At 51.4% G+C, this 27561-nt stretch overlaps 1 protein-coding gene across 7 annotated transcripts in view; it reads left to right on the top strand.

The window, feature by feature from the left end:
* The first annotated feature begins 244 nt into the window (after positions 1-244).
* The window catches only part of FLI1 (Fli-1 proto-oncogene, ETS transcription factor), an 88975-nt gene continuing 61658 nt past the window's right edge, over positions 245-27561 (top strand). For 2 of the 7 annotated variants that reach the window (XM_085560091.1, XM_077787969.2), the window contains exon 1: positions 13769-14741. In XM_085560091.1, the coding sequence (XP_085416217.1) occupies positions 14724-14741 (18 nt within the window). In that variant the 5' untranslated portion in view covers positions 13769-14723. Of the gene's footprint in view, positions 508-2398; positions 2508-12865; positions 13234-13768; positions 14742-27561 lie in introns of those variants that run through there. The other 5 variants (XM_085560094.1, XM_085560090.1, XM_077787968.2 and 2 more) reach the window with 5 other exon arrangements.

Below are 27561 nucleotides of genomic sequence, written 5' to 3'. Positions count from 1 at the left end.
GCACTTGAGCTCCACTCAGCGTCTCTTTTCGGCTTGACTCCTCAGCAATACTTTTTTTAGAAAAGTTGTACATTTTTTCCCTTTTTTTTTTCTCCTTTTCTTTTTTTAGTGTGTTGTTTAAAGTCGCTCGTAGCGCCAGGAGGGCTCACGGGGCGAGGATGTCCCATGGCCAGGAATAATCTGAGGGAACAGCTGGAATATTGATAAGGGGGGAAAACGGAAATCAAATGAAAAGTAGAGGGCAGAGAAGCGAGGGAAAGGAAAGCAAAGCACGTCCTGGAGCTGCGAGCAGCACAGAAGCCCCCTGAGGAAATGCCTGCTTGATGCAGCCTGTCTGGATGGGCTGGGAATTTTAACTTCAGCGCTGCTCTGGATCCAGCGAGCTGAAACCTCTCTTCTCGCCCCAAACCCGAGGGCAGCGCTCCGCAGCCGGGGGCAGCCGGGGTTTGTCTCACCCTGGATCTTTGCAAACTGCTCTCCGCTGGCTGAGGGGAAAGGCTCCAAGAGGTGAGTCCTTCCAACCATAGCAATAAGAATAAGCCATTCTAAAATTCTCAAAGTAGCTCAAGAGGCCTTTTTCTATCGCTGGCAGGGCGAGCCGATTGATAAATAATCCGCTGCAGGCTCTTGAGAACCGGCTCCAAAATATGCAGATGTATTTATTTACATGCACGGCGTAATTACAGCAGGGAGGTAAAGGAGGCGGGAGGGGGACGCTAATCAGGGGTAAAGAGGAGAGCGGGGAAAACCAATATGGGAATCCTTGACCCCAGAAAATTTACTGGCGAGGCAAAATTACCTTGTCCCTCCACTCTGCCTGCCCCCACCCCCCGTCGCAAGTTCAGAAGCAAAAGAAACTGGAATGTGTTAGGAGGGAGGACGACAGGAAAAAAAAGAATTGTACTTATCAGAAACACATTGTCCGCTTTAGAGCCGCCTGCCCTCCCGTGCCAGCTGGACGGGCAATAAATACTTTAAAAATCAATTAAAGGGGGGTTACGTGCAGATAGCGAGCTTTTATTCTCCAGTTGTTGGCTGAGGGTTGTTTTTTTTTGTTTTGTTTTGTTTTTCTTGTTTTAATTTCTTTTTTCCCCTGAACTGCACGGATGGTTCCGCGGCTCAGGGGTGCGGGGGTGTCCCCGGCCTCTGCGAGGTCTCAGCTCCAGCGGCCGGGCAGCCTCATTAACGCGGGGCTGTAATTAACCCGGGCTGGCTCGGATCAGAGCGGGACAAGCCGCGCTCCAGGCGCTGTCAGGACCCCGCAGCTTTTCCTCAGGAGCCTGGAGAAAACCCCACGCAGCAGCCGGGGTGCGCGGCTCCTGCGCGGCTCCTGCGCGGCTCCTGCGCGGCTCCTGCGCGGCTCCTGCGCGTCCTTCCCATCCCGCCCGCTCCTTTCCCTGCGGGAATTCCCGGCTCCATCTCTGACCCTTCCTTCCAGCCCCGAAGCGGCACAGAACCGCAGGCGGAGATGGGTGCGAGGGTGCCCGGGATGCTTAACCATGCTCTACTTCGCTAATTACACTGAGCTAATTGTTTTCTGGCGCGTTCCAGCTGGAGACCCCGAGAGGATCGGGGAGGACCAATAAAGTGGGTTTGTCGGATGTTTTGGTGGCTGCGGGTTTGTTGTCCCTCACACCATCCCGTTTCGCAGCATCGCTGTTGATCTCTGCGTCTCTGCAGTGACGATTTTGGGGCTTGGCGGCAGAAAACGCTCTGCTCGTCGGGAGCTCATCAAGGCTTAGGAGAAAGGAAAACAGATGGGGTGCCTCGAGTCTGAGACAAAGTCTGAGCAGGACCCGAAGTAGAAACGGGATTGACAACCCTGAGAGTTCTTTTAATATTTGCAGCGAAGCTTCCTTTCGGAGTATTTCTAATTTATGGTTTCATTACTGTTGGTGAGGAAGGTTCCTTCCATCAGTCGGGGCCGGCGGGTTAATGGCTCGGGATGGTTTCAATGAGCCAGGAAAGGCAAGTGCCCCTCACTCAGCCCGGGAAACCTCGGGTACGAGTCAATGGGGTTAACTAGGCTCGACATGAAAACACGAGTATTTCAGCTGCCTTTTAATTGTTGGCTAAGAAATTCAGTTAATCAAATGTCAAACATTTCCCTCTGCTCTGGTCTAAAGTGAAGAAGGCTCTTTTCCTGAGGAGGAGGGAGAATCCAAAGGAAAAACCAAACTGGTATTAAAAGAGAGAAATAAACCCCTGCTCTGTGAGTCCTTTACTTGATTTTAGTTACTGTGTTGATGTGGTTCTCTGTCCTTTAAAAGTAACACTTAAATGCTTGCTCATTCCCCTCTATATTTTATTACCAATCTTATTATTTAAACCAGGCTTTATTCCTTTCTTTTTCTACATGCATATATATGACTGGGAGTATTTTTATGATTTATTTCAGGTCAAATTTAGGACCTTTAAATATATCTAATAAACAAGTAAGGATGTTTCAGACTGTACCAGACACTTCGTCTTACGTCAAGGTAAGACATGACAGCATCTTTAAACAGGTAATGTCAAAAATTACAATCCTCCCAAATTCACAGTCGTTTGTATTGGCTGAAAATCTCATTCCGTTTCTTACTGAATTTAGCAGGGAAAAAATCCCTTGATTTTCAGTGGGGAGGGGTCAGAGAGTGAAATGTCAAATGTATCGTTTGGAACGTGCAGGGCTGACTCGGAAGCCGCAGCACTGATGAGGAACAGTGAGTTCCAGGGGGTTCGGCTGCCACCCTTGGGTGATGCCGGCTTTTCCCGTGCTCGGGCTGTCCCACACCCGCCGCGGTCCTGCTGCGCTGCCCTGGAAGCAGCGCACCCCCGGGGCCGTGCCCCAGAGCCTGGCACAGCGTTCCTTCCCTTTCCTTCCAAATTTCTGCTTTCCCAGCCCCTCAGGCCCGAGGCAGAGCTGAATTTCATCGCTCTTCTCTGCCGTGCCAGCCCCTGAGCTCCACGTGCAAGATGACCTGTGGAGTTGTGTGGATTCTGAAAGGTCCATTTCAGAAGGGTTTAGAGGGGGAATATTGGGTGAGTGAAAGGCAAAGATCTCTGTCAGCTGCTGAAGCAGTGGATTGTCACACCAGGCAGTGCTGGGTGACACTGGGACTTCTTTCTGTGCTCCTGAAGTTCCTTTCCGTGCTTGAATGTCTCCATGCAATTTAGTAGGAAAATTAACTTTAGTTATTTTGGTTTTAACTGATATTACCAGATCTTGCACTTCAAATATTTGTTTTCATTTATCTATTTATTTTAAGTTAAAAAAAAAAAAAATGGATCTTACAATGTATTTTGTTGGACCACTTCCGCCTCTTTCTTTTTTAAAGATTAAAACAAAAACCAAAGCAGGTTTGCTTGGGCACAGCCTTGTCTCTTTATACCTCAGCTGAGCTCTATATTATATTTGACATAATATAGGGGTTTTTTCACAACAGCTCCCAAGAATGTAAATAAACCAAGCCTGGGACATCTGGGTTACACGTTTGAGGCAAACCCTGCATGCAGCAGCACTTAGGGAAAATCTAAACCACAAGCCTCTCCTGTCCCTGAAGAAACACAGGAGGGTGTTAACTACAGCTGGGTGGATAATTTGTAATGAATAATTTATCACAGGAATTTGGTCTTCCCCCCCCCCCCCCCCTTTCCCTCTCTCAATGATCTGTGCCCTGGATTACTGGGGGTGATTCCTGTGAATAATTCCGAGCTCATGGCTCAGTTTGGGCACTGGCTGGGGCAGTCAGCAGTGGAAATGCAAGTTTGGGATGATCCCGGCTCGTGTGGCACTGGCTGAGTTCGTGCTGCTGCTCCACATCACGACAACAAATCCAACCAGGAATGGGCAGGATTCCCCCCTGGGCTGATATCCCCCAAAATCCCACTCCCATCTGGGTGTTCCAGGGATTGTCGGTGAGGTAATTTTGCTCAGTAAGTTCGCATAGCTGTGGACCAGGTTCTGGAACAACAGAAATTGCGGCAAAGAGCTGAAATTCGGGTCTGGGGAAGGCAAATCCCCTCGGAGTTCGAGCACGGGAAGGTGCTCCCCAGAGTGGGACTGGCTGTGGCCAGCTGGAGTGGGGGGATGCAGGAAATGCCCCGGGATGCTCTGTGTGCAGTGAGGAGATGAGGTCCTGCGACACCCCCTGCGACATCCCCTGCGACACCCCCTGCGACATCCCCTGTGACATCGGTGTCACTGCCCTGGGCTGGAGGCAGCTCCAGGAGCAGCATTCCTCTGGCATGCTGGAAGCGAGGAGCAGGACCTGGCAGCAGGGCTGGGAGCCCGTGCCCGGCGCTGGAAGTGCAGGACAGGGCTGGGACAGGCTTCTCTGCCCAGGGGTTTGTGCTGTACCCAGCAGGAAATGTCCCCAGGTGGGACTGGCAGTGTGGAGGGAGGCATGGGCTGTGGGGGGCTGACTCTGCCTCTGGCACAGCCCTTCTTCCTCAGCTGATGGTATTTTGGGCAAGGATACTGTCTCTGCTGTTTTGTCTGCAGAGCTTATTCCACGCCGGTGGCACTGGGGAAATTATTTATTCCTGTGCTTAAAAACATCAAGGGGATTTCAATTAAATCTGACCCAAAATCCTCTGGAGACAAAGGAATTGTCTGCCACTGGCTCTGAGTGGTTTGAGCTGGGCAGATCTGTCCCAGAGGGACCAAAAGGTGCCTGGGCAGCTCGTTCAGAGCAGCTCATTAAGGTGGGGGGTGTGGTGAAATTCAGGGAAGTTTGAATCTTAAACACACAGTGAGGTGTGAGGTGAGTCTCAAGCTACATCAGGGAAGGTTTAGGTTGGATATTGGGGAAAAAAAATGTCACTGAAAGAATAATAAAATACTGGAATTGTCTTCCTAGGGAGGCAGTGGAATCACCATCTCTGGATATGTTTAAAGAAAGACTGGACTTGGCACTTGGTGCTATAGTCTGGTTGTGGTGTTAGGGCATGGGTTGGATTTAGAGGTCTCTTTCAACCCCATTATTCTGCGATTATTCTGCGATTATTCTGCGATTATTCTGCGATTATTCTGCGATTATTCTGCGATTATTCTGCGATTATTCTGCGATTATTCTGCGATTATTCTGCGATTATTCTGCGATTATTCTGCGATTATTCTGCGATTATTCTGCGATTATTCTGCGATTATTCTGCGATTCTGTGTCAGCCTCTGCCCCTCAGGGTTTGGTGGCAGCTTCCAGTGACCCGAATGCACCGAGAGCAGCAGAGAGGCTCTGACAGTGCCTGCCTTATCCCCGGAAGGGCTGGGGCTGATGAATGTTCCAGGCACTGGAAATGTGGCTGTGGATCCGCTCCGTGCTCCTGGGCAGGGCTCCTCCACCCTCTGCTGCTGCATCTCCCCATCTCAGAGTGTGGGTGAAGCTCAGCAAGGTCCCCCCGAGACCCCCCTGCCCTCCGTCCCTTCCTGCTGCCCCACGCTGGCCTGGGAGGGCTTCCCAAGCTCTGGGGAGCACAAAGTTTGAAAAGCAGAAGACTGGCTCTTTCTGTGTCTATTCTGCTTATTATTATTATTCGGATTCTTCTTCTTCTTCTTCTTCTTCTTCTTATTATTATTATTATTATTACTACTATTACTATTATTATTATTATTATTATTAATGTCATTCCTTCCCCACCAAGCCTTATTTCCTGTCTTATGGAAGGGAGAATTATTTCTTTGTTACTTTTGTGGGATGTGTACACCACCCCCACCAGTAAAAGAGAGATGAGGATTGATCTTTTCCCCAAATCCTGCAGTGTGCATTCACTTCAGGTTTACTCCGTGCCTTGGACAGAAAACGCCTCGTCCCCCTCAGCTGGAGCCCAGGGGGGGCGGCTGCAGGGTGTCCCACACACCCACAGGGTGTTCCACACACCTACAGGGTGTCCCACACACCCACAGGGTGTTCCACGGGAATTCCAGGAGGAACCAATTCACCAAATATCCTGGGACACCTTCAGGCCACAGGGCTCTTGTCATGGCTTTCCAAAAGCAGGATGAGGGGTGAGGTGAGGTGAGGGAGCTGCGGGAGGCAGAGCAGGATTTCACTCGAAAATGCTTTGTTTTAACAAGGATTTTTATGTGGAGTCACTCGGATTGGAGCTCAGCTTCTCGGTGCTGTAACCTCGATTTCCATCAGAACACAGAGGGGTTATCAAAAGCACTGATAACAGATCCCACAGAACTCCTGACAGGAGATCCCAATCCCACAGAACTGACAGGGGATCCCAGTCCCACAGAACTGACAGAGGAACCCAATCCCACAGAACTCAAATCCCACAGAACTGCTGACAAGGGATCCCAATCCCACAGAATTCCAATCCCACAGAACTGACAGGGGAACCCAAGCTTCTCTCTCGTACCCACTTCTTGTAGGGGCCTTAATTCAATGGAGGGCTGGGAATTCATAGAAAGAAAAAATAATTTTGATCCTTCATGGCTTATCCTGCATAACTGTTGAAGGATTTCTATCCCTCAGACCATTAGGAACTGGCTGATCCGCAAATATTTAATAATTCACAGTGTATCAGAGGGTGCTTATCTCATCTAAACACAAGGACTTGACTTTAGAGAATGAAACACAGAATATAATTGGGAAATTAAAATTTAACATAAGATAGCACTAGAATCCTGACTGGAGGGATATGGAAAGAATTAGAGCCATAAGCAAAGCAACATGACCTCTGAATTCTGATTTTTTAATTATTACCATTGCAACAGCTCCTCTAGGTCACAGCAGCCCTCGGTTCCCTCCTGCCCTGCCAGTCTGTGCTTTCAGCCGTGTATAAAGCAGCACGAGGATAATTTGGGGGTTCATTGTTCACCCGCGCGTTTCTTCTGCCCTTGAGCAACATCCAAACGCTTCGTGTCCCCTTGATCGCCTCCTCCTCGCACACCCAGCGCTTCTGCTTTCGCTTCCCGTGCCCTGCCCTCCCCGAGGCAGCGCCGGGCCGGCGGGGGCCTCTCTCCCTTGCTGCTCCTGGAGCCCTTTTCCTGCTCTTGGAGCCCTTTTCCTGCTCTTGGAGCCCTTTTCTTGCTCTTGGAGGCTCTTTTCCTTCTCCTTTTCCTGCTCCTGGAGCCCTTTTCCTGCTCCCAGAGCCCTTTTCCTGCTCCTTTTCCCTCTCCTGGAGCCCTTTTCCTGCTCTTGGAGCCCTTTTTCTGCTCCTTTTCCCTCTCCTGAAGCCCTTTTCCTGCTCTTGGAGCCCTTTTTCTGCTCCTTTTCCCTCTCCTGGAGCCCTTTTCCCTCTCCTGGAGCCCTTTTCCTGCTCCTTTTCCTTCTCCTGGAGCCCTTTTCCTGCTCCCAGAGCCCTTTTCCTGCTCCCGGAACCCTTTTCCTGCTCTTGGAGCCCTTTTCCTCCTCCTTTTTCTTCTCCTGGAGCCCTTTTCCTGTTCCTGGAGCTCCTTTCCTACTCCCAGAAACCTTTTCCTTCTTTTCCTGCTCCCGGAGCCCTTTTCCTTCTCCTGGAGCCCTTTCCTGCCCCTGGCACTTCCACTCTGGGGCAGTTCCCACTGCGGGTCCCAGCCCCGCCAGGCAGACCCTGCGGGCAGGTGCCCTGGGGAGGGAGATGGGTCCTGCCCCGGGATGGGCACGGAGATGGGTCCTGTCCTGGGAAGGGCACGGAGATGGGTTCTGCCCCTCGGGAAGGTGCCTCACCCGAGTTTAACGCAGCCCTAAGGTTTGTGGTGCAGCACAAAGAAGGATATTCATGGAGGGAAAAGGGGCTGCGTGGCTGGGAACAATATTGGGTTTGTTCTTGCTCTCCCTCCGCCTGGAAAGTTTACAGAAGCCCTAAAGAGAGACGGGGTAAATTCTTATTTTAAGGACAAAACAGTGGAGTTTTCTTTGGAGCGGGCACTGCCAAAGCCCGGCACGGACACGTCCCTTTCCCGCAGAACAGGCGCAGGGAGCAGGTTGCCAGGAGAGAATATCCCGGGGTTTGGGATTTGGTTTGTTTTGCGGCGGGGTTGGTCCTGCGGAGCGAGCGCTGCTGGGGAGCCGGGCGGGCTCGGCCGCAGGTGCGCAGGGATGCGCGGGTGGGGCGGGCAGGAACCTGCCCGTGCTCCAGGAACGGCTGGAGAACCGGAGCCGGGCAGGAAAGGCAAAACCAAAACCTCCCTGTCCCTGGCGTAGTTTTTCCTCGCTCTGGGTACTGATGCTCCTACTGAGTGCGTCCTCCAGCGCTTTATCCCTTTCTGCTTTTTTTTTTTTTTTTTTTTTTTCCCCTTTTTTCCCTTTTTCCCCATTCCCTCCATCCCGGAGGGTTCCAGTCCTTCTCGCCGGGCTCGGGAGGAGGGACAGGCAGGAACCCCGGCGGCAGAGGTGCTGTGACCTCCTCCGTCACTCACCCTCCGCGATCACTAATGACGTTTATGCCCGTTCGTTTCTCTTCCTTTCCCTTTTTCACACCCATTTCTCAGGGCACAAGCGCTGCTAAATTGCCGTACTTTTAGCAAGTCGTTGATTAACGCTTCATGACAATTTGATGCTTAAGGATTTAGGTCTTGTTTGCACCGATCTTTCTATTTTAAAGAGAAAAATCCCTCTCCACGCCCCCGTGTCCTGCCTTTTGCCCGTGCCCAGCCCCGCGCTGCGTGGGGAAGGGCTGGCATTGTTCCTTCCCTCTTTACCTTCAAGACGCGGCTTGAATTTAAGTCGAGGTGGGAGGAAAAAGTGTATTTCTTCTGGAATTGTGGCACGTTGGGGCTTTCTAAAATAAATCGGGCACAAGGGACGAGCTTTTCCAGTGACCTCCGTCTTTAGGCAGCAGCAACCAACCCCCCTCCCCAGCTCTGCGACCTTTTAAAGGCTCCATTCTTTCCCAATTTACAGGAAAAACGCCCCCCTCCCAACATGCTGGATCCAGGGAATTTTGTATTCCAGCCCTCCCTACGCTCTCCCAGCCCCGTGGCTGGAAAGAGAGGAGATGTGGAGGGAAAGGGGAGCAAAAAGGGAAGAAAAGACAGAGTGAATGCTAAGGGGAAAAATGCTTTAAATCTTTCCTGTAAATCTCCAAATATATGAAGTCTGAGGAACAAATTCAAAGCAGGCACGGCCGCCTGAAGAGAAGTTAGAGAGAAATATTCTGTTCCATTCAAGCGCATCAAGGGTCTCGCTGAAGTCTTGTTTGGCTAAGGTCAGACGAGACTGGTTTCTCCAATAAAAATAAATCTCAAATTAATTATGGCCTCAAGCGAGGGGCCAGACGTTCGGAGCTAGTGCACTGCAGTCTGTTTTTTTGGCCTTCAGTATTTTTGTTTTTTGTGCCTCAGCTTTTCAATAACTGCGGGATGGGGGAAGGAAGGAGGGCGGGGGCTGTTTTATTGGGACACGGAACTCAAATAAAAGCATCCAGGACACCCCTGGCTCGCCCCGCTCGCCCCTCATTGCGATGCAGCTTCAAAGCTCCTGCATCTTCTCCTCCCCACTTTTAAGACATTATGTTTTACTTAGTACCGATTAACGGGGAGTAACTTCCCGGCTTCAGCTCCCCAGATCTCCTGGGCTGTTCCTGTCGGGAGGAGGGACCCGATCCTTCAGTTCTGCGCCTGGAACACTCTCCTGATTCCCTTTTATTGCTGCAGCTGAAAAGCGGAGGTTTGCCCAATTAATTAGGTTTAAAATTGGGATTCGTTTCGGGGGAATCAAATCCCAGGGCTGCAGTTTGGGTTTTTTGCTTGTAAGAATGTGGGGTTAGAAAATAAACACGTTTTTCTTTCTGCGATGGGGTCAGTGCCAGAGGAAAGTCGGAGCCGGGGATTTTAAACGTCCGCTGGAGCTGGGGGAGAGTTTCCCTCCAGTGACGGCTGGACGGGATAAACTGTGGCCCCCTGCAAGTCCAGAATGACGGGAATTGTTCAGAGAGAACAGAGCGTATGGCAAATTATCCAGAAAGCGGTATTATTAATACGCAACACACACAATGTGCCAGCGCGCGTTGTGTAAATACGCGTGCATTGAAAGCTCGTTCTACAAAGAGGACACTTGACCACATTTGGTGGGAATGAGGCACGTTCTAGCCACAAAGCCAGGGCGTGGATGTTGGGGAGGGTTTTGAGCTCCCCTTCCTTATCCCCGCGTTATTCACAGCGCCAGCTCCAGGCTGGGCTCGGCGAGAGCTCAGCTGATGCTGTTGGGGCCAGAGAGGGTGACAGAAGCCAATCCCCTCTCCTCTCCTCGGAAAATCAGATTCCCAACCTGCAGTGGGGCTCGGGAAGGTTTTTATTGTGTTTGCTTCCAGGGAATAACCGGACGGTTTTATTTAACAAGTGATGCCCGCTAATCCCGTGTGGGTAACAGACAGAAAATCCAAATCTTTGGGGTTCTGCGAGGGACTGGCACAGACTACACCGGGAGTTAACTCCTTTGGGTCTGGACACGAAACAGCTCCAGGCCACATCCCCCAGTGGACTGCGAGGATTCCATTCCTTTCGTTCAGATCGCTCCGAACGCGGCGTTTTCACCTTCTCCGTGTGGGGCTGCAGCCGCTGGGACCCAGCCCTAAGGACGGGGAGAGCAGCTGGGGACGTGCCAGGCGCCCGAGATCAATACTGAGCGAATCAAAAACGCCGCTCCACAATTCCGTTCCAGTCGTTAACGGAGTGAAATAGGAAAATAATAATAATAATAATAAATAGTAATAATAGAGGAGTAACTGACTTCTGCCAGCCTGTCCCGACGTAAGCATTTGACATCTTCCGTGGTTGCCAAGATCAAATGATTTTCCAGCTGTCTAGTGGCGACCACATTAAACAGATCCTAATTCCTCTGCTGTACGTACATGTGCAGCCGAAGGGCGAGCGACAGATCCAGAGTGGCGCACACTGCTCGGCGCCTTTCCCCCGCCTGCCTCGGCTCCCTCCTTCTTGGTTAAATGCAATAACAGTTTAAAACTCGGTTAGATAACACTTAAATACCCAGTTAAATACTAGTTAAAACCTCCGTCAAATACTCCGTTAAATAACAGTTAAATACCCAGAGTCACGGCACAACCACCTAGGATGATTCAGAGCTTGGCGTCCGGAGGTTATGAATATTTCAGCCTTTTCCAAAAAGCATGGCATAACTTCAAAGGCAGCTTTGGGTTTGGTTTTGAGGTTTTTAGGGGTTATTTTTGGGGGTTCTTTGTTTTGTTTTGGTTTTTTTTTTTTTTTTTTTTTTTTTTTTAGGGGGGGTGGTGGGGTGGAAGGTGGGGGATTAAAACTAAAGCAGAAAAAAAAATTAATGCAAAGCTTCTATTTTTCGTTATTTGGGAAGAAAATAGCAGATTGTTTGGCTTGTCTTTAGAATGTGTAACACCTTCGGTCATTCCCTCATCTCTTGGATTCTCCCAAATGTTGCTTTGGCTCAAACACAGAAGGAGAAGCACGGAGCATCCCTGACAGAGCCGGTATCACAAGTGACCTGAGCAGGCTCCGCTTTAGTCATCCCCAGACATGCAAAATAAACCCCTTCGGGTCACGGTGTCCGTCTGGCCATAAAATGCAGAATTGAGTTCCAAAAATATCTCCCGGTGGGATGGCGGGGGGTCTGTTCGGCAACTTCCCGTCTTTGGGAGCGTCGGGGATGCGCAGCGGGGGCCGGATTTGTTCAGCCCGGGGCTGGGCAAAGGGGGTTTGAAGGAGCTGGAATCGGGGCTTTGAGGGTGCCGGGCTCAGGGGGGTTGAGGGTGCTGGAATCGGGGGTTTGAGGGTGCTGGGTTCAGGGGTTTGAGGGTGCTGGGTTCAGGGGTTTGAGGGTGCCGGGCTCAGGGGGTTTGAAGGTACTGGAATCGGGGGTTTGAGGGTGCTGGGTTCAGGGCTTTGAGGGTGCCGGGCTCAGGGCTTTGAGGGTGCCGGGCTCAGGGGTTTGAGGGTGCTGGGTTCAGGGGTTTGAGGGTGCTGGAATCGGGGGTTTGAGGGTGCCGGGCTCAGGGGGGTTGAGGGTGCCGGCCTCAGGAGTTTGAGGGTGCCGGGTTCAGGGGTTTGAGGGTGCTGGAATCGGGGGTTTGAGGGTGCCGGGCTCAGGGGGGTTGAGGGTGCCGGGCTCAGGGGTTTGAGGGTGCTGGAATCGGGGGTTTGAGGGTGCCGGGTTCAGGGGTTTGAGGGTGCCGGGCTCAGGGGGTTTGAAGGTACTGGAATCGGGGCTTTGAGGGTGTCGGGCTCAGGGGGGTTGAGGGTGCCGGGTTCAGGGGTTTGAGGGTGTCGGCCTCAGGGTTTTGAGGGTGTTGGGCTCAGGGGTTTGAGGGTGTCGGGCACAGGGGTTTTGGGGGTATCGGGGTCCTCTCCCGCCAGCTGGGCCCGTTTCCAGGTGGTTTCCCCCCGCCTCTCCCGGATCCTAGGCTCCCCCACTGTCGGTCCCGCAGCCCCGACTCGAAGTGCCCTGTGAGGTTGGTGGGTGACAGAGGCTCCTGCCAGGGGATTTTTTCCTCTTCCTTTCGCGGTTGAGATCCTCAGCCTGTCCTCTCCCTCACCTCCCACCCGCGTTGCTTGTCGGGGCTGGTGGGGAGCGTTGTAGAGAGGAAACCATTCGGGTTTTGAAAGGACGCGTTTCACTCTTGCCTTTAACCTCTCGCTTTTGTGGCCGCTGCCGCCTGCAGCCACGCGGGAACGCCGAGGGGGAGCCGGGACCGGAGCATTGCCGGGGAGGGGCAGGACAGAGGGCACGGAAAAGCAAGAGGAATGAGGAAAGCAAAGGGTTAACGGTGATTTCTTTTAATTGAACTCCAGTTTTGTGGCCCTAGGCAAGGGGGGACCTGACCCCGCTAGCAGCATCCAGATGTGCTGCTCTCGGGGGACCCCGGCGCAGCCCCGGAGCGCGGAGCAGACGGGAGAGGCCGGGGCCGAGGGGAGGCGGCCGGGCTGGCCCTGCGCTCCCCCTTCACCTCCCGGCTGCAGGCGGCCTCAATCGCTGGCAGGAGCGAGCCAAAAACCTCCAGGTCTGGTCACGTTCAGCCCCGTGTCTGCATCCCAACTGAAAAATTGTAGCTGAATTGATGAGGCTAATTTCAGAGGAGGGGGAGGGCGGGGAGGGAGGGGCAAGGGGGATCTGCGGCTCTCTCCTGCCAGCTTCGGGCTTGGAGAAATAAAGTATTAATAAAGCATCTCTGCCGCAGCCGGGGAGAAACACCGGTGGCATTATTGCATTTCCCTTTTGGACGAGAGCAGGGGCAGGATAACTTTGGATATAATTTTGCTTCCCCTCATCCCCTTCCCCGTGGCTGGACTAAAGACGGGGGAAACAAAAAGCCTGGACACGACTGGCACTGGACAAGGTAACGCGCTCCACCGACGGGCAGGGTGTCCTCCTGCCCCGGCACTTTTCCTTCTCGCCTTCACCCTCCTTGCCCTCCCTGCTCTGTGCCCGCTTTGTGGAAGCGGGGCAGGAGGGCCGCCCCCGCTGTTGCATGATGTGTTCCGCCGTGGCTGTTTTGGCGAGGGCGGGGAGGGGGGGAGCTGGACAGGAGGGTATTGTCTCATTCCCCCGCTCCTTTGGAAGGCTTCGGCTTTTCCCGGAAAAAGGAAAACGCGCGTTTCTCCTCCGCCGCTCGCTCCGGTTCGAATGAGAGGGAGGACTGCACGTCAGGGGCTCGCCGGGTCTGAAGCGAGGTCTAAAGGCTGCTGGCTGAACATGAGGGGTTTTGTTTGCTGTGCCCGTCAGGACGCGGCACCGGAGCGGTACATGGGGCGGTTCCGATAGCTGTTGTGAGGTTCTGGCGTTTTTATCAAGTGGGGGTGTCCCCCTGCCCTGAGAGGATTTAACACCTTCGCGAGGAGCTCACACTGGGAAAGGAGGCTGGGCAAGGACTCCCGGCACCTGAAAGAAAGGACGGAAAGCCGTCCGTGCCCATGCTTTTCCTTCCCAGCCCACATCCCAGCCCGCGAGGCGAGAGCGGCCGGGAGCCCCGGCTCGCCCGCAGCCCCATCCGCAGCCTGAGTTCGATCCGTCTGTCTGTCCTGCATTAGTGCACTCCGCGCTCGCTCCTGCCAGGGGCTGCACCCTCGGCTCACGCTCCGTGCTGGGAGGCGTCAAGGAGAGGGCTCGAAATAAGCTTTGAATACGTTTTAATCGCCAGACTTTTTCTTTTCTCCCTCCGCCTGCCGTCACCGAATTGCATTTACGGTTTTCTCCCCTTAATTTTGCCCGTTGACTGGAAAACGCATTAATAAAAAAATTCTGTGGGAAGAGACGGAAATTCAGTGAGTCAGGCTAAAGCTGCTCCAGCCAAAAGAAAAAAAAAAATGGCAAAACCTCACGTTAAACTAAGCCGTGAGATGACACAGGCTGGCTAGCACGGACTGGGGTGCGAGGAAAGCTCTGCGCTGGCCGGGCTGTCCCAGCGACAAACAGGAGCTGTGACAGAGGTGGCTATTGTTCTGCCTCTTCTTATCTAAATGGAGCAAATATCCTGTATGTAAAATATATATATTTTCATCAAGAAGGCAGGACCAGCGTAGAGACGAAGGTTTCCTCCTCGAGTGACTTCACTTCCCAAAATTAGCAGAAAAAAACGTTTCATCCGGTTAACTGTCTCTTTTTCGCTCTGCTGCAAGAAGCAAAGTTAAAAAAAGAGAGAGACCGAGAGAGAGGGAGGGAGGGAGAGAGAGGGGAAGAGGGGGTACGGAGAGAGCAACAAAACCGCTGGAAGGGCAGCGAGAAGAGCGAAAAGAGAGAGAAGGATAAAAAACTTCAGGAGGCGTCAGTCGCAGGCTAAACCGGGTCAATGTGTGGAATATTGCTGGTCCCGGCTGGAAGTTATTCCCGATGGACGGCACTATTAAGGTAAGGGGGCAGGAGGGGCCGGGGGTCCCCTCGGGCTGGGGGCTCTGGGAAGGGGCGCGGGGTGGGGGCCGGCTCCGGCCGGGCTCTCTCCTCCTCCTCCTCCTCCTCCTCCTCCTCCTCCTCCTCCTCCTCCTCCGCTTTCGCCGCCGCCGCGTCCCGGGGCTCTCCGGCGCTCCCCGGCGCTCGGGGCTCCGCAGCCGGCCCGCAGCCCTGGGCCGGGGCCCGAGGAGGGCCCGGGCAGTGCCCGGCTCCGGGGCAGACCAGGGGCAGACCAGGGGCAGACCAGGGCCAGCTCTGTCCCCGGCGTGCCTCGGAGCTGCCCCGCTGGCCGTGCGTCCCCGGCCCCGCTGCTCGCCCGGCCCTGGCCGAGGCGCTCTGCCTCTGGTGCTCGCCCGCGAGTTTCCTCCGGCAGCTTTTTGGGGCTTTTTGGCAGGGAAAAAGCCCCGGGCTGGAGGAGAAACATCACCCAGGCCGGGGGGAAAGGGAAGCAGAGTGAGGCAAATAAACCACCAACATAACCAACCTCTGGTGGCCTTGAGCAAGCAGGGACGCCGCTGGGGCTGCGAGAGCAGTTCCCCCTCCTGCCCTGCGGCCGCTCCTTCGGCCCTGCACAGCCAAACCGAGCCCTCCAAGCACCCCGGGGTGCTGCTCCAGGCCGAGGCAGCGCAGGGCTGGCTGTGGGGGACCCCTGTGCGATTGTGACGGGCTCTTCTTAGGGAGCGCTGCGGAACAGAAGCCGCTGGAACAGAGGAGCCTTGAAGCGAGAGACGCTGTGGGTGTGTTTGGGTTGGAGGATTTCGAAAGATGCCTATCGCCTGCCTGGGTGGGGTGTCGAGCTCTGCTTAAAAGTGCTTTTTTTTTCTTTTTTTTTTTCTTTTTTTTTTCTCTTTTAATTTTTTTTTTTAATTTATTTTGCTGACCTGGGTAGAACAAAGTTGCAAACGGGCAGGAACTGAAACTCTCCCTTAGACTGCAGCTTGTGACAAGTGCACAGTTTGGAAAGGTCTCATGAGAAGGGGGAGGGAAGGAGATGGGCAGGAAGAGAAAATGGAAAGAGGAAAGAAAGAGGGAATGAAAGGGTGAATGTCAGAAAGGAAGGGAGAAAGCAGGAGTGTTGAAAAGCACAATATCTGGGAGGTATGGCTGGAATAAGACAGGTTTTCCCCTCCACCTCCTCTGATCTGTAGCAAAAGTAACCTGGGCCTCATTCAGGATATATTTAATGCACCACAACTTTCTTTGATTTGTGGAGCCCTAAATATTGTGCAGTGAAAGTGCAGAAATTCCCCATCTGTGCCTTTGCTGTGGTGCACACGTGGCCCTGCTTTTCTGCACAGGCCAGGAGTCCCCTGCCCGGTCCCTGAGCAGAGCGGGGCCGTTCCCTGCTCCTCTGGGGCCCGGGAGCTGCTCCTGGCCCCGCTCCCTGAGCTCTCCCCCCGGCTGCGGTTTGGGGATGAGGAACTGCAGCGCTCCGAGCTGGGCTCAGTCACGCTGGAGGCTGCGGCCAAAGGAGGAACTCGGCCACAGCCCAGGTCACTGCCCGGGGCTGGGCCTGCCCTGCAGCTGCTCTGCAGCCACTCTGCCATGCCCTGCTGCCCTGCTAGGGCAGGAATCCGGGCACTCCTGGGGCTGGGAGACACGGCATCCAGACACAGCATCCAGACACAGCATTCAGAGGCAGCATCCAGGCACGGGATCCAGACACGGGATCCAGGAACGGGATCCAGACACGGGATCCATCACAGCATCCAGACACAGGATCCAGGCACAGGATCCAGGCACAGGATCCAGACACAGCATCCAGACATGGGATCCAGACATGGGATCCAGACACAGGATCCAGACACAGCATCCAGAGATAGGATCCAGAGGCAGCATCCAGACACAGCATCCAGACATGGGATCCAGACACAGGATCCAGGCCCAGCATCTAGACACAGCATCCAGACACGGGATCCAGACACAGCATCCAGACACGGGATCCAGACACAGGATCTCCTCCTTGGCTCCTTTACCAAGCCATTCCAGGATCAGCAGCACTTTGCAGGTCCCTGTGTCCTGTTTGTCCCCTCTACCAATGTACCCTCTTTCTGTGCCATGCACTGAGATCAGTGCTCCTGTCCTGCCCAAAGGATGAGCTGAGGCTTCTTGTAAATTTTCATGCTGGGCAGAAAACTGTGGGATGGAGGGAGTGCCAGCCTCCCCCACGGAGAGATTGGCTGCAGGGAAGGGTGAGACCTCCTTGCCTGGCTTCTCACAGGTGAAGGGCAGCATGAGAGGATGTGGCTTGAGATGCTGCAATGCTTTTGGTGTGCTGAGCTCTGTATTTAACCTGTGCTGCAGGGCGGGTGTGACTCAGGGCACAGCAAGGCAAACCCGGGCACATCCAGAGCAAAGCAATTTAACAGCAATAGTGCCCTCAGCTTGGCTCTTCCATGGAGGCATTGATTTATCTCAGAGCTCTGCATTTGTGTCTGTGAAAATATATGGCAGAAAGATGCACATCAGTGACTAGAGGGCAAGAAAAACACAGAGAAATGTTCTTTCATCATCTGGGGCGGCCCCAGATGAAATCTGAGTTCCGGCATGGGGAAAGGCGCTTCCCACCCCAAGCTCAGAAATAGTCCTGTCCTTAGAGAGGACTACTGCTAGATTTGGGACAGGGCTGTGCCCTCCAGATGATTTTCTTCTTGAGCAATTTAAATTTGACAAGTGGCTATTTTTTAAGCCTATGCAACGCTATTGCACAGACTAATTGCTTTAATTGAGCTGAAGGCTTTAACTGCAGGCTGGCAGATGTAGGGTTTGGGTCCAGCCTACTTTGCACATCTCTCCCTTTGCCTGCAATCTCCAGTATTTGGTATTGTTTTAGGCTGCATTACCAAGGCAGGCTGGTACTTTCCTCTTCATCCTCTTATCAGAAAAGGCTTTGATGACTCTCTGACTTCTGGTTTTACCTCCCTAGGGTAATTTACCTGCACACCTGCCCAGCTGGAGGTGAAGGGATAAATCCACTGGAGGCTTGAGCTGTCCCAAGGGCTCAGAGCCATGCTGGGGAAACGGGGCATGGGCAGAATTGAACAAATGTGGTTGGGATGATCTTTGTGGACATGGATCCCATATGGACATTGTGTGCAAGGGTGAATTGAGTTGTCCTCAGGCTTTCAACCCAAGCAGGGAATTCCATGGATATAAACATAAACCACAGGATCAGCTCGGGATTTTAAGTCATCATTCCCCACTATGCACTGACTGACATCACATGTGACAGTGCTGAGTCGATGCAACATAAAAATGAACACATTTGTCTTTATTCACAATGCATTATTTATCTTGAAGAGCATTAGATCACCTGCTGAGGAGGTTGGTTTTTGCTGCATTCTCTGAATAATCTGTGTAATACCTGCCATGAGCAGAACTGGCTGGCTTGGGAAGTGCCCCCTGCAGCAATGCCCAAAGAGCTCTGTGGAGGAAGAAGCGCAGGAAATCTGAGTTATTTCCACCTTCTGTTCATATGCTGTGAGCAGCACCGGCAGATGATGATGGCAGCCAGTGAAATTCCTGACTCTTGTGTTAGCACTAATTTTAAATAGTCACCAACATTTTTATTGTGCCTCTGTAGGGAAGGCTGTGCTCCAGGACAGCTTTGATGAATGGAACGAGAGATCTCTGCAGGCTGCTCTTAGAATATCAGGTTTATTAGGGATGGAGAAAGGTCTTGCTTGGAGCTGCCAGACATAGCATGGGGCAAGGCCTGAGGGGATGGGGAGGGGAGAGACAAGGGGCAGAGAGGATGCTCCAGGAGAGGGTGGAAGTTCTAAGAGAGCGGGGGTTCCAAGAGGACGTCTGGCCCCTCAGAGACCCTTTATCAGGGGGTTCAAGGTGGGCTGGAACAAGACTTGGGCCAATGGGGTCACAGACACTTGATGTTTCAGGGGAGGGTTCCAGGTGTGGATGAACCATACATTGGGGTGAGATCCAACAGTCCATTTGACCCTTGGACCTCCCTGTAGGTAAGGGCACTGTTAAACCAGAAGGGGGGATTATTTTCATCCTGGCTGTACTATTGTGAATCTTTTGCCAGGCAATTATATTTATCCATCCTTTACAACATGCCTCTTTCACTCAAATCCCATCTTCTTTGGGTTAACACCCCACTTTGACTGACTTGCATTGTGTTTGGGGGACTTGGTTTTCATTGCCTCACAATAAATCAGAAAAGGGCACATCTCATCAACAGCAAGATGTTCATGCATGGCCTTCCTCACAATAACAAATGGTGTGGTTTCGGACTGCTTTAATTGTTTCAGTTCCACTTTATGTGTGGAGAATAATTTAAAAAATACATACTGGCCAGAGCCTGCCTGTTTCATGGAAAAGCATATTTGTGTGGCTCTTGCCTTCATTCCAGGAAAAAGAAATATTCTGATGTTGTGGCCATCAGAGAGCCCCTCCGAGGGACGTGCAGCGAGGATTTTGCATGATTTCAGTGGAGGACAGCAGTGTCCTTGAAGGCAGGACTGGTGTGCTGGCGTTGTCATAGCAAAGGGTGGGGCTGGGTTTTGGAGCAGTCACTGTCTTCTGTGAGCTGGAGGCGTTTGCTCTCCCTCTCAAACTTGGCCGTGGGGATCTCGGACTAAGAAAATGTTTCCTTTTTGAGCAATTTTAGTGTCTTGTTTGGCTCTTTTGAATCACCCCGGCTTTGGCCTTTCCTGGCTAAAGGGTGTTGACTCCTGGGGCAAGGCTCCTAATCTCCACACTGGAAAAATCATAAATAAATCACAAATATTTGAGGGACAACAACTTTCCATGTTGCTGTCCATCAAAAGCAATTTGGAACAAAACCATCTGGAATTTCCAGGGCACAAACAGCAATATTCCCTCCTAAATAATCTCCATTCAAAGGTATTTACATTGCATAATAACTTTCTAACATCAAAAACCATTTAGAAAGGTTTTATATGGGGATATTTTGATGCTGCTGCTGAATTTTCCTCTTGAGATCTGTGCAAAGGGATATCTCCTGCCCCAGCAGGAACCTCCAGCCTCGGTGTCCTGCTGGCTGCTGCCAGCTCGCAGTGCACGGTGCTGGCTGCCACTTGCCAGCAAACACTGGGAAAGCCTTTTCCAAGCCTCTAGTGTACTTTTCCCTCCTCAAAAAAAAAAAAAAAAAAGAATGTTTTCTCTGAAGAAAACCTTTACCCAAGAAAATGCAACTGCTTGGATTTGAAGCCCTTGGGGTTTTGCTGCGAGGCTCTGAGGAGGCGCTGAGAGCCTGGCGTAGTTTCTCTTCACCTCCACAGGATGTGGTCACTCAAAGGAGTAGCAGTGCATGTCTTGAGGATTTCATGCTTTTATTTTAGTTATTGATTTTAATTCTGGGCTATTCCTTCTCTGAGATGAGTAAAGAAAGAGCTTCTGTCCCTGCTCACAGCATTTCTTGCCCTGGGAGTTCTGTGGGGTGCAGAATGCTGTTCTTGCAGTGTCACCATCAGGAGCAGCACAGGGGAGGCTGCACCTCGGAGTGAGCTCTTAGATGACACCCTGAGAGGTGAGATGTGCTGGGGGAAGGGCACTTGGGGCAAGGTTTGCAGGCAGCAGAGTTTATTTCCTTCAGGTCTGCCCTTCCTGGACTTACCAGGAGCGTTTTCCTCTTACGTTCAGTTCCCATCTGCTCTGAAGGGTCAGGTCTGGAACACATGAATGTACAGCCTCAGCACAGAGCATCTCCCAGCCTTTTTTCCCCCACAACCCATCGGTGTTTGAGGTTCCTTTACAGCTCCTCATCAGCTGCCCTTGACAAACTAAAGTCTCTCCTTGTGGCTGTGTTCATCTGAGCACTTACAGAGAGACCCTGTGTCTCACCTCAGAGCAAATATGCACTAGCAGCAGAATTAAAGGAGCCAAGGGAGCATTAACTTCAGGGTTTCAGGTATTTGTGGGTCTGCTGAACCCCTAAAGCTGCAGAAGCCTGGTGTGCATGGATGTGCCCCTAGGAAAAGCGGGTCTAACACATCCGGTTAAGTTCTACAACTTGGTTTGAAGCCAATTTGCACCAGAAATGTGAAATTCTCTTCAGATCTCTCCCCTGAATTGGACAGCAGGTCTGTTTCCCAGCCTGTGCCTCTCCTGTGCTCTGGTGCACACCTGAACACAGATGCTCCATGCAGGTGAAGCTTTGGCATCTAAAAGCAGCTGCCTGAGGGCACCTCAGTGACATGGGGCCTGTCACACAGCCCTGGGCGAGGGCCAGGGACATTTTCTGAGCCAACAAATATTTTCAGACAAGATTGTGGCCACACATTTATAGCTGGGTTTGAAGCACAGACTATAATATCCTCCCAAATGTGGGTTTCTGCCTCCCTGGGGAATCACTCTGAGGAGGAGCCGAGTGGGGGCCGCTGTGTCTCCTCAGGCACCTGGGCAGCCTCCATGCCCTAAGAACAGCCTGGTGTGTGACAGGACACTGCCTGCTCCGCTCTGCTGACTTCCAGGTATCAAAGCCTTCAAGATGTTGATGCGTTTTCTGCTTGTTTTCTTCCTCCCTCTCATTACCAGGCCACATAATTACTGATGCATATCTCCCCCGCGGGTACCACCCACCTGGAAACCTGGCTCTGTGCTGAGCTTACCACAAACGGTGCCTCCCTCCTGCCCTCCTCCCCCACCTGAAGCTTCTCCTTCAGCCCAAGCAGAGCCCCAAACCAAAGGGATGTGTAGCAGGAGGCTCAGGCTCTCCTGACCAAGCTCTTGCCTCTCCAAACAGCACCAAAGGCAAAATTTGGGAATAACACCCTGACAAGGACCATGGGATATGGAGGAAGAAGGTTCAGTCACACAGAGGTTGTGCAAATTCCAGCCTTAGCTTCTCTTCAGAATGCTGTACAGAAAATAAACCTTCATGTGTGTTCAGCATTCTTTTCCTGCTTTTTCACTAAAATCCAGTAAGAAGCACAGCCCAGGAGAGGAAGTGTCATGGATAAGCTTGCTGCTTTATTTGCATTTATCTCCTTCTTGTTCTTCCAGCATAGACCAACCCAGGACTCTACCAGGGCTGTGAAGGAGTCAGAAAAAATTAAAATAAATTAGAAAGCCTTAAGCCCAGCCTGCCAAAGCTGCATACCCAGGAACTGTACGTTACAATCTTTGTCAGTCATCCAGAGGCAGTGAAAAATAACCCAGCAGGCAGCAGAGCCTCTCATTACTCATCTGCTGATTCCTCATTCAGCAAAAAAACTGCCCTTCTTAATACTGCTGGTTTTGATCTGAGGGGAAGAGATAAATCAGCAAGAATACAGTTTTTTAAGTTGGCTGATGAGTGAAAGAAAGAAATTGGAGTAAGGTATGGTGGGGTCAGGGGAAGGTGTGGTGAGTTCAGGAAACCAACTTCTGTATGATGAGAACATACTTATTTGAATGGCTTTCATAGGAGCTTTTCTTAAAAAAAAAAAAAAAGAAAATAATAAGAAGAAGAAGATAAGGAAAAGATTAGGAGAGGTTAAAATACTCTTTTTACAGCTAAGTGCAGAATTTGGCTCTCTGGTTTCTTCTGAATATCTCTTCTTGTTGTTCCAAGCTTGATTGACTTATAACTGCATCTGAACCAACCTCACATCAGTTCCTTTTTATCAGCCCGAGTGAGACTTCCTGTGCTCCACAGTCTGGTTTCCTGATGTGTTTCCTTTTTCCTTTTAACAGAACAAAGGAAACTGTAACTCCTCTGCTGCTCCTGTTCCCAATCTCCTTGGACTGCACACACTCTCACCATCCAACCTTTGCCTTGTCTTTTCTCTGCCTGGAGCTCCAGTGCCCTCTTCATCTCTGCCAGCTGCAGAGGGACAAGAACCCAGTGCTATTGAAAGGAAACCACTGCCACTGGCAGCCTTTAGTAGCTAAAATGTAGTAAAGCAGAAAGGGAAACTCTTCACCCAAAGGCTCAGTGTGTCACTGCAGAGATGGGATTTTTAATGACCTGCTGAAGAAAATATCAAGTGTTGGGGTCTCAGTGATTTGTGCAGGCTGATGTTATGAACTTTGATACTTGAACCTGGGAATTTATGTCCTGAAATGGACCACTGGTGGAAATGAGCCCCAAAAAGGTCACACATGCACAGTCACTGCTGTGGCACACACTGGAACTGGCAGCCCTGTATATTATATTTTAATATGGATTATTTTCAAAGCACCACACTGAAGGGCAATTGCCCTCTTCTTGCTCCGGTTTTCCCTCAGCTGTGAGGGGCTGCAGCTCTCCTTCAGTCCTGCCATTCACACAAGGCTGCAAAATCCAAATCCTGCCCTGAAATGAGGATCCTTTTCCTTGGGAAAGCCCTTTTGCCCCAGCTGTTCTGCTGAGATGCTCCATCCCTTTATAATCCCCATATCTCAGAGCTGAGGCTTTTTCTTCACAAAAATTCCAAGTTCTTGTTGTCTTGACTGACAAGGATCCCTTGTTTTCCTATCCAGACAGAGGAACACCAGCCCAGAGCAGGACTAAGTAGATGCTTGTACAAATCCTTCAAACACAACCAGAATCCACTGGACAAGTGTGGAGCTGATGTTAGTGCAAAGTTCAGAGCAAAGTTGGGCCTGATTCCAAGGAATAGACATGGGATATCTGCAAATTCCCACTGAAATCAGTGTAAAGAGCTCATGCTGAGGTTTTATCCATTCATCCAGACCCAGGAGCTCAGCAGGATTTCTGAGAGTTCTGTGAATTCTGTGATGAGAAAGGAGAAGGGAAATTGGGCTGGGGAGGCAAAGGGAATTTGCCAATTCAGCCTGCCCAGAGCAGGCAGCTGAAATCCAAGGCTCATTTATTCAAACCATCAGCACTCAGGAGTGGCAGGATATGGAATAGCACTCAGGAATGGCAGAATATGGAATAGGATTGGAGATTCTGGACTTGGCTCTTCCCTGGATATGCCTGAACGTGTGTCTGTGGTGTGGAAGGGTGGCCAGAGCAAGGCCCTGGTTATACCAGGCTGAGGCAGTAGAGGATTCCTGCACCACATCCAGGGACAGGCAGGCAGAGTTTCCAGGGACTCCTGCTCACCCAACACTAAGGAAGCAGTAGGAGCTGCATTACTTGGAAAATAACATCACAAATAAATCACAAATTACCAGGAAAATAACATCACTGCCTCCCTAGAGAACTGCCTTTCTGCACATTTCTGTGTACTGCTTTGAGATGCACCTTTACAGTCCAAAATGTCACTTTTAATCAAATCACTTTCGGCTGCCTAGCAAAAGGCATCAGAAAATTATATCCCTACTGTAAAATCCAGGGGAAAATCAAGGCAGTTTTGCCTTTTTTGCTGTGTTCTGTTTATGGAGCAATTTCTATACAGTATAATTCAATTTCCATAAAAACTCCATTGATTAATCCCTATTAAATTCTGAGGATTTGTCTGTGAGGGTTGTGCTGTAATTCAGCCTTTAGGACTGACTCCTGATTAGAACCAGAAGTCATGGCTCTATGATTAATTCCCTGTATTATGGGGATTGTCCCCAGAGGTTCCCATCAAGGAGAACCCTGGCACGTAGATGGAATAGGAGCCCAAAATCCAAGCAGGCAAAGGGAAAAAGGAAAAACAACCAGAAGATGAAATGCAGGAAGCATCTGGTCACTCAGCAAGGCACCAGCAGAGATGCAAAGATTCTGTTCACAAGTTCCTGGCGTCAGAATTTCCCAGGGACTAGTGAATTTTAAACACCTTCCATGGTTTTACCACTGAAAAATCACCAGAGGCAGAAATGATTGATACAGTATAAGCTAAAAAGGGGACAAATCCCTTTAACATTGATCCCAAAAGCCTGAGATCTGTTTTGAGCAGCTGCTGGGGATGTCTCCAAGGCCACTGAGGATCCAGACCAGAGGTCCTTCAGGGCCACTTTGCTGCATCAGGCACAATTTTCTGTCCATGACACTCCCAACCCAAAGCAGAATTCACATGACACAAGCCGTAACAGCCTTCCTTAATTAGATCTAATAAGCCCATGTATATCTTTCCACAGCACAAATATTTATATTTAGCAGATATTTCTAAACTCATACATCTGACTTTGTTAGAACCAACCAAGCTTTAAAATAAGCACTGGCTGGAGTGATTTGTTAGGCCAGAGGTCTCAGCATCATCCTGCAAATATTACCAAAATTGTCTTTACAGCTCCAGTGACAGGAGAAGGAATGAGCCCCAGTGAGGGACAAAGACTGCAGGACCTTGTCAGGATCTGGGGTGCTGTGACCTGCACACATTTCTCCTGAATCTGTTTTTCTGCCAGACAAGTGTGTGTGCAAGTTTTCTGTGTGTCACATTCTGCCCCAGCGATGTGAGGTCCCCCAGGACACTGGGATTGTGCTGGAGATCTGAGATGTCTCCAGAAGGCAAAGGGAGGGATGTGATGGCTGGGGCCAGTTCCTGCCCTGCCACCCTCACCCAGCCTCTGTGCCCAGCACATGGTTGTGTCCTGCAGTCTGGGCTGCAGAAAGGGAAGCAGGAGCATGGGCAGGTCCAGGATGGAGAGCGTTCTCACCCACAGCAGAGCTGGGCAGAGAAGGTGCAGGACAGGACTTTGCCGTGGCACCTCTTGGGCCGTTCCGCTGCGCTGCTCTTGGCAGTGAGACTGGATCCTCTGGAGGGTGAGCAGAGTGTGCAAGGCTGGGTAAAAACCTTACTCACACGCAGCCCCAGAGGATCCTTTTCGTGGCAGGAAAAGTGTGAATCCAGTTGTAACTCCAAACACAAATTCCTTCCTGCCAGGGACATTTTCTGTCTGTCAGTGCTGAAGTTGTGTCTCTCCCTTTTGCTGCTTTCCACAGGGCACCCCAAACCCAGCTCCACAGCTGTAGGAATGCTCTCCCAGAGCAGCAGGCAAAGGTTTCAACAAAGGGACAGAGTTCATCCCCTCCAGAAAGGGAAAGCAATGCCCTGAGGTTCAAGCTGGCCTGTGATAAATCCTCTGGATTTGCACCACGGCATGTGAGAGCAGACGTGCTCTCATCCTCACAGGACACAGGCTGCTCAGTAATGGATGGAATAAATTTGCAGTTTGCTCCCTGCTCCTCAGTTTTGGTATTCTCCTATGTCATCTGTGCTGCAGGAAGGATGTAATTATGGTTGGTCGTTAGTGTGAGGAATTATTTGTGCTGCAGCAGTGCCTGGAGACCAGTGTGGTCTCTGCTGTGTGTAACAGGAGAGTCCTCCTCAAAATTCCTGAACAGTGAAGAAAAGTTAAGGCACTTAATTTGAACTCCAGAGTGGGAGCAGTTCTAGGGCTCTGCTCTACTGTCAGACAGGACCAGGTTCTGTCATTCCTTTCCCAAAATCTCTAAGGTTTCTGTAAAGGATTTTCTTTCCACCCCCACTGCTCCCCATCGAACAGGACTTCCGTAACTTCTTCCTTCTGAGGTTTGGACACTTTCTTCTGAATTGGGGCTGGCATTTGCTCATGACTGATTCATGCCTTTCTCATGCCAGACACACTGCAGCACTTTTCCTTCCCAGCACTTCTGTCCCCAGTGCATTTACAGACCACTGCTGTACCTCATTTACTGGGACAAACAAAACCCTTATGATCCCTTCACACCTTCCTTCTCCAGGTTATTCCTTAGGCCTCAGCTGCACCTGATCCCATCTGGATTTGCCTTTTCTCAGCATCACTGGAGTGGCAACACCCTGTTCCCAGGGCTTGGCTGGAAATGCCCTCCTGATGCAATCCTGGGATTGGGATGCTTTGGCTTTTTTAGGTTCTGGTGAATCAGAAAAATCTGTGCTGTTAATTGACTCCAGCCTTTGTGTCAGCAGTGCCCAGCCTGGCTTAGTCAGTTGTGGTGCCACTGCAGGATCTCAGGCTCTTCACCTCTCTGTACCTCAGCTTCTCCTCCATGGGACTCAGCAGATGCTCTGTTCCCTCCCTGCCTCCTCTGCTCCACTTGCAGCAATGCTGTCCCAGGTTGGGAATGACTTTGGCTTGCTCAGGAGCAGCAGAGATCTCAGTGCAGGCCTGTCCTGCAGTGCCATGACATGGACAGAGAGATCAGAGGTCATTCCCATCCTTGTCCTTCATTAACATCCGACAACCTTCTGCCTGTCCTGGGACATGAGCGTAGTTCCCAACCTTTGGGGTCCTGCACATATTTGCAGTGTGGCTTTGGAGAATGGCAGGAATGCTTTCCCACAGACCAAAGGCCATTCCAGAGGAGGAGGCAGGGTGTGAAGGCCTCCAGGTGTTCCAGGGGTTTGCAGCAAGTGCCCTGGAGGAGGAGGAGGCAGCAGAGTCCATGTGTGTGCCTGTGGAGCTGCTCCATGGACCCACACACACAGCACTGCCAGCGTTTCAGCAGGGCCTAAATGCCAGATGGCTTCTTGCATAAGCCAAACTTGATGTGTTTAGAAGCCAGCAGCCAGCACAGGCTCAGGACTCTGCTCTGGTTCTCTCTTCCATCCGTTTCTTACCTTATTGCAGTGTGAGGTTCTGTTGTTTCAAAACTAACAGCTGCAGGCTTCCAAAAATAAAAAAGAATTCATTAATTAACATAACCCTAAGCCACAGAAACTCCACCTTATGAGCAGCCCTTTGCTCACCACGTGCAGCTCTGTGCCAGGCTGGGGGAGCTCAGGAGGCCGGGCAAATCTTTGCAAATGTGGGATGTGGAAGGTGTGGGCACTCAGCAGAGAGGGGAAATGTGGATGGAACAGGGTAGCAGAGGAGCAGAGAGGGAGTTGGCTGTGCAGAGAAATCCCTCCAAGTCCCGACAGATCACTGTCCCAAGTGCCACCAAGGTCTCTCCTTACCCAGGTCATGACCTCAGCTGTTT

The sequence above is a fragment of the Lonchura striata genome, chromosome 24 (genome assembly GCF_050655825.1).
Source record: "Lonchura striata isolate lonStrDom1 chromosome 24, ASM5065582v1, whole genome shotgun sequence".
NCBI lineage: Eukaryota > Metazoa > Chordata > Aves > Passeriformes > Estrildidae > Lonchura > Lonchura striata.
Note: the sequence above shows the minus strand (reverse complement) of the source record. Positions and strands in the feature narration are given on the sequence as shown.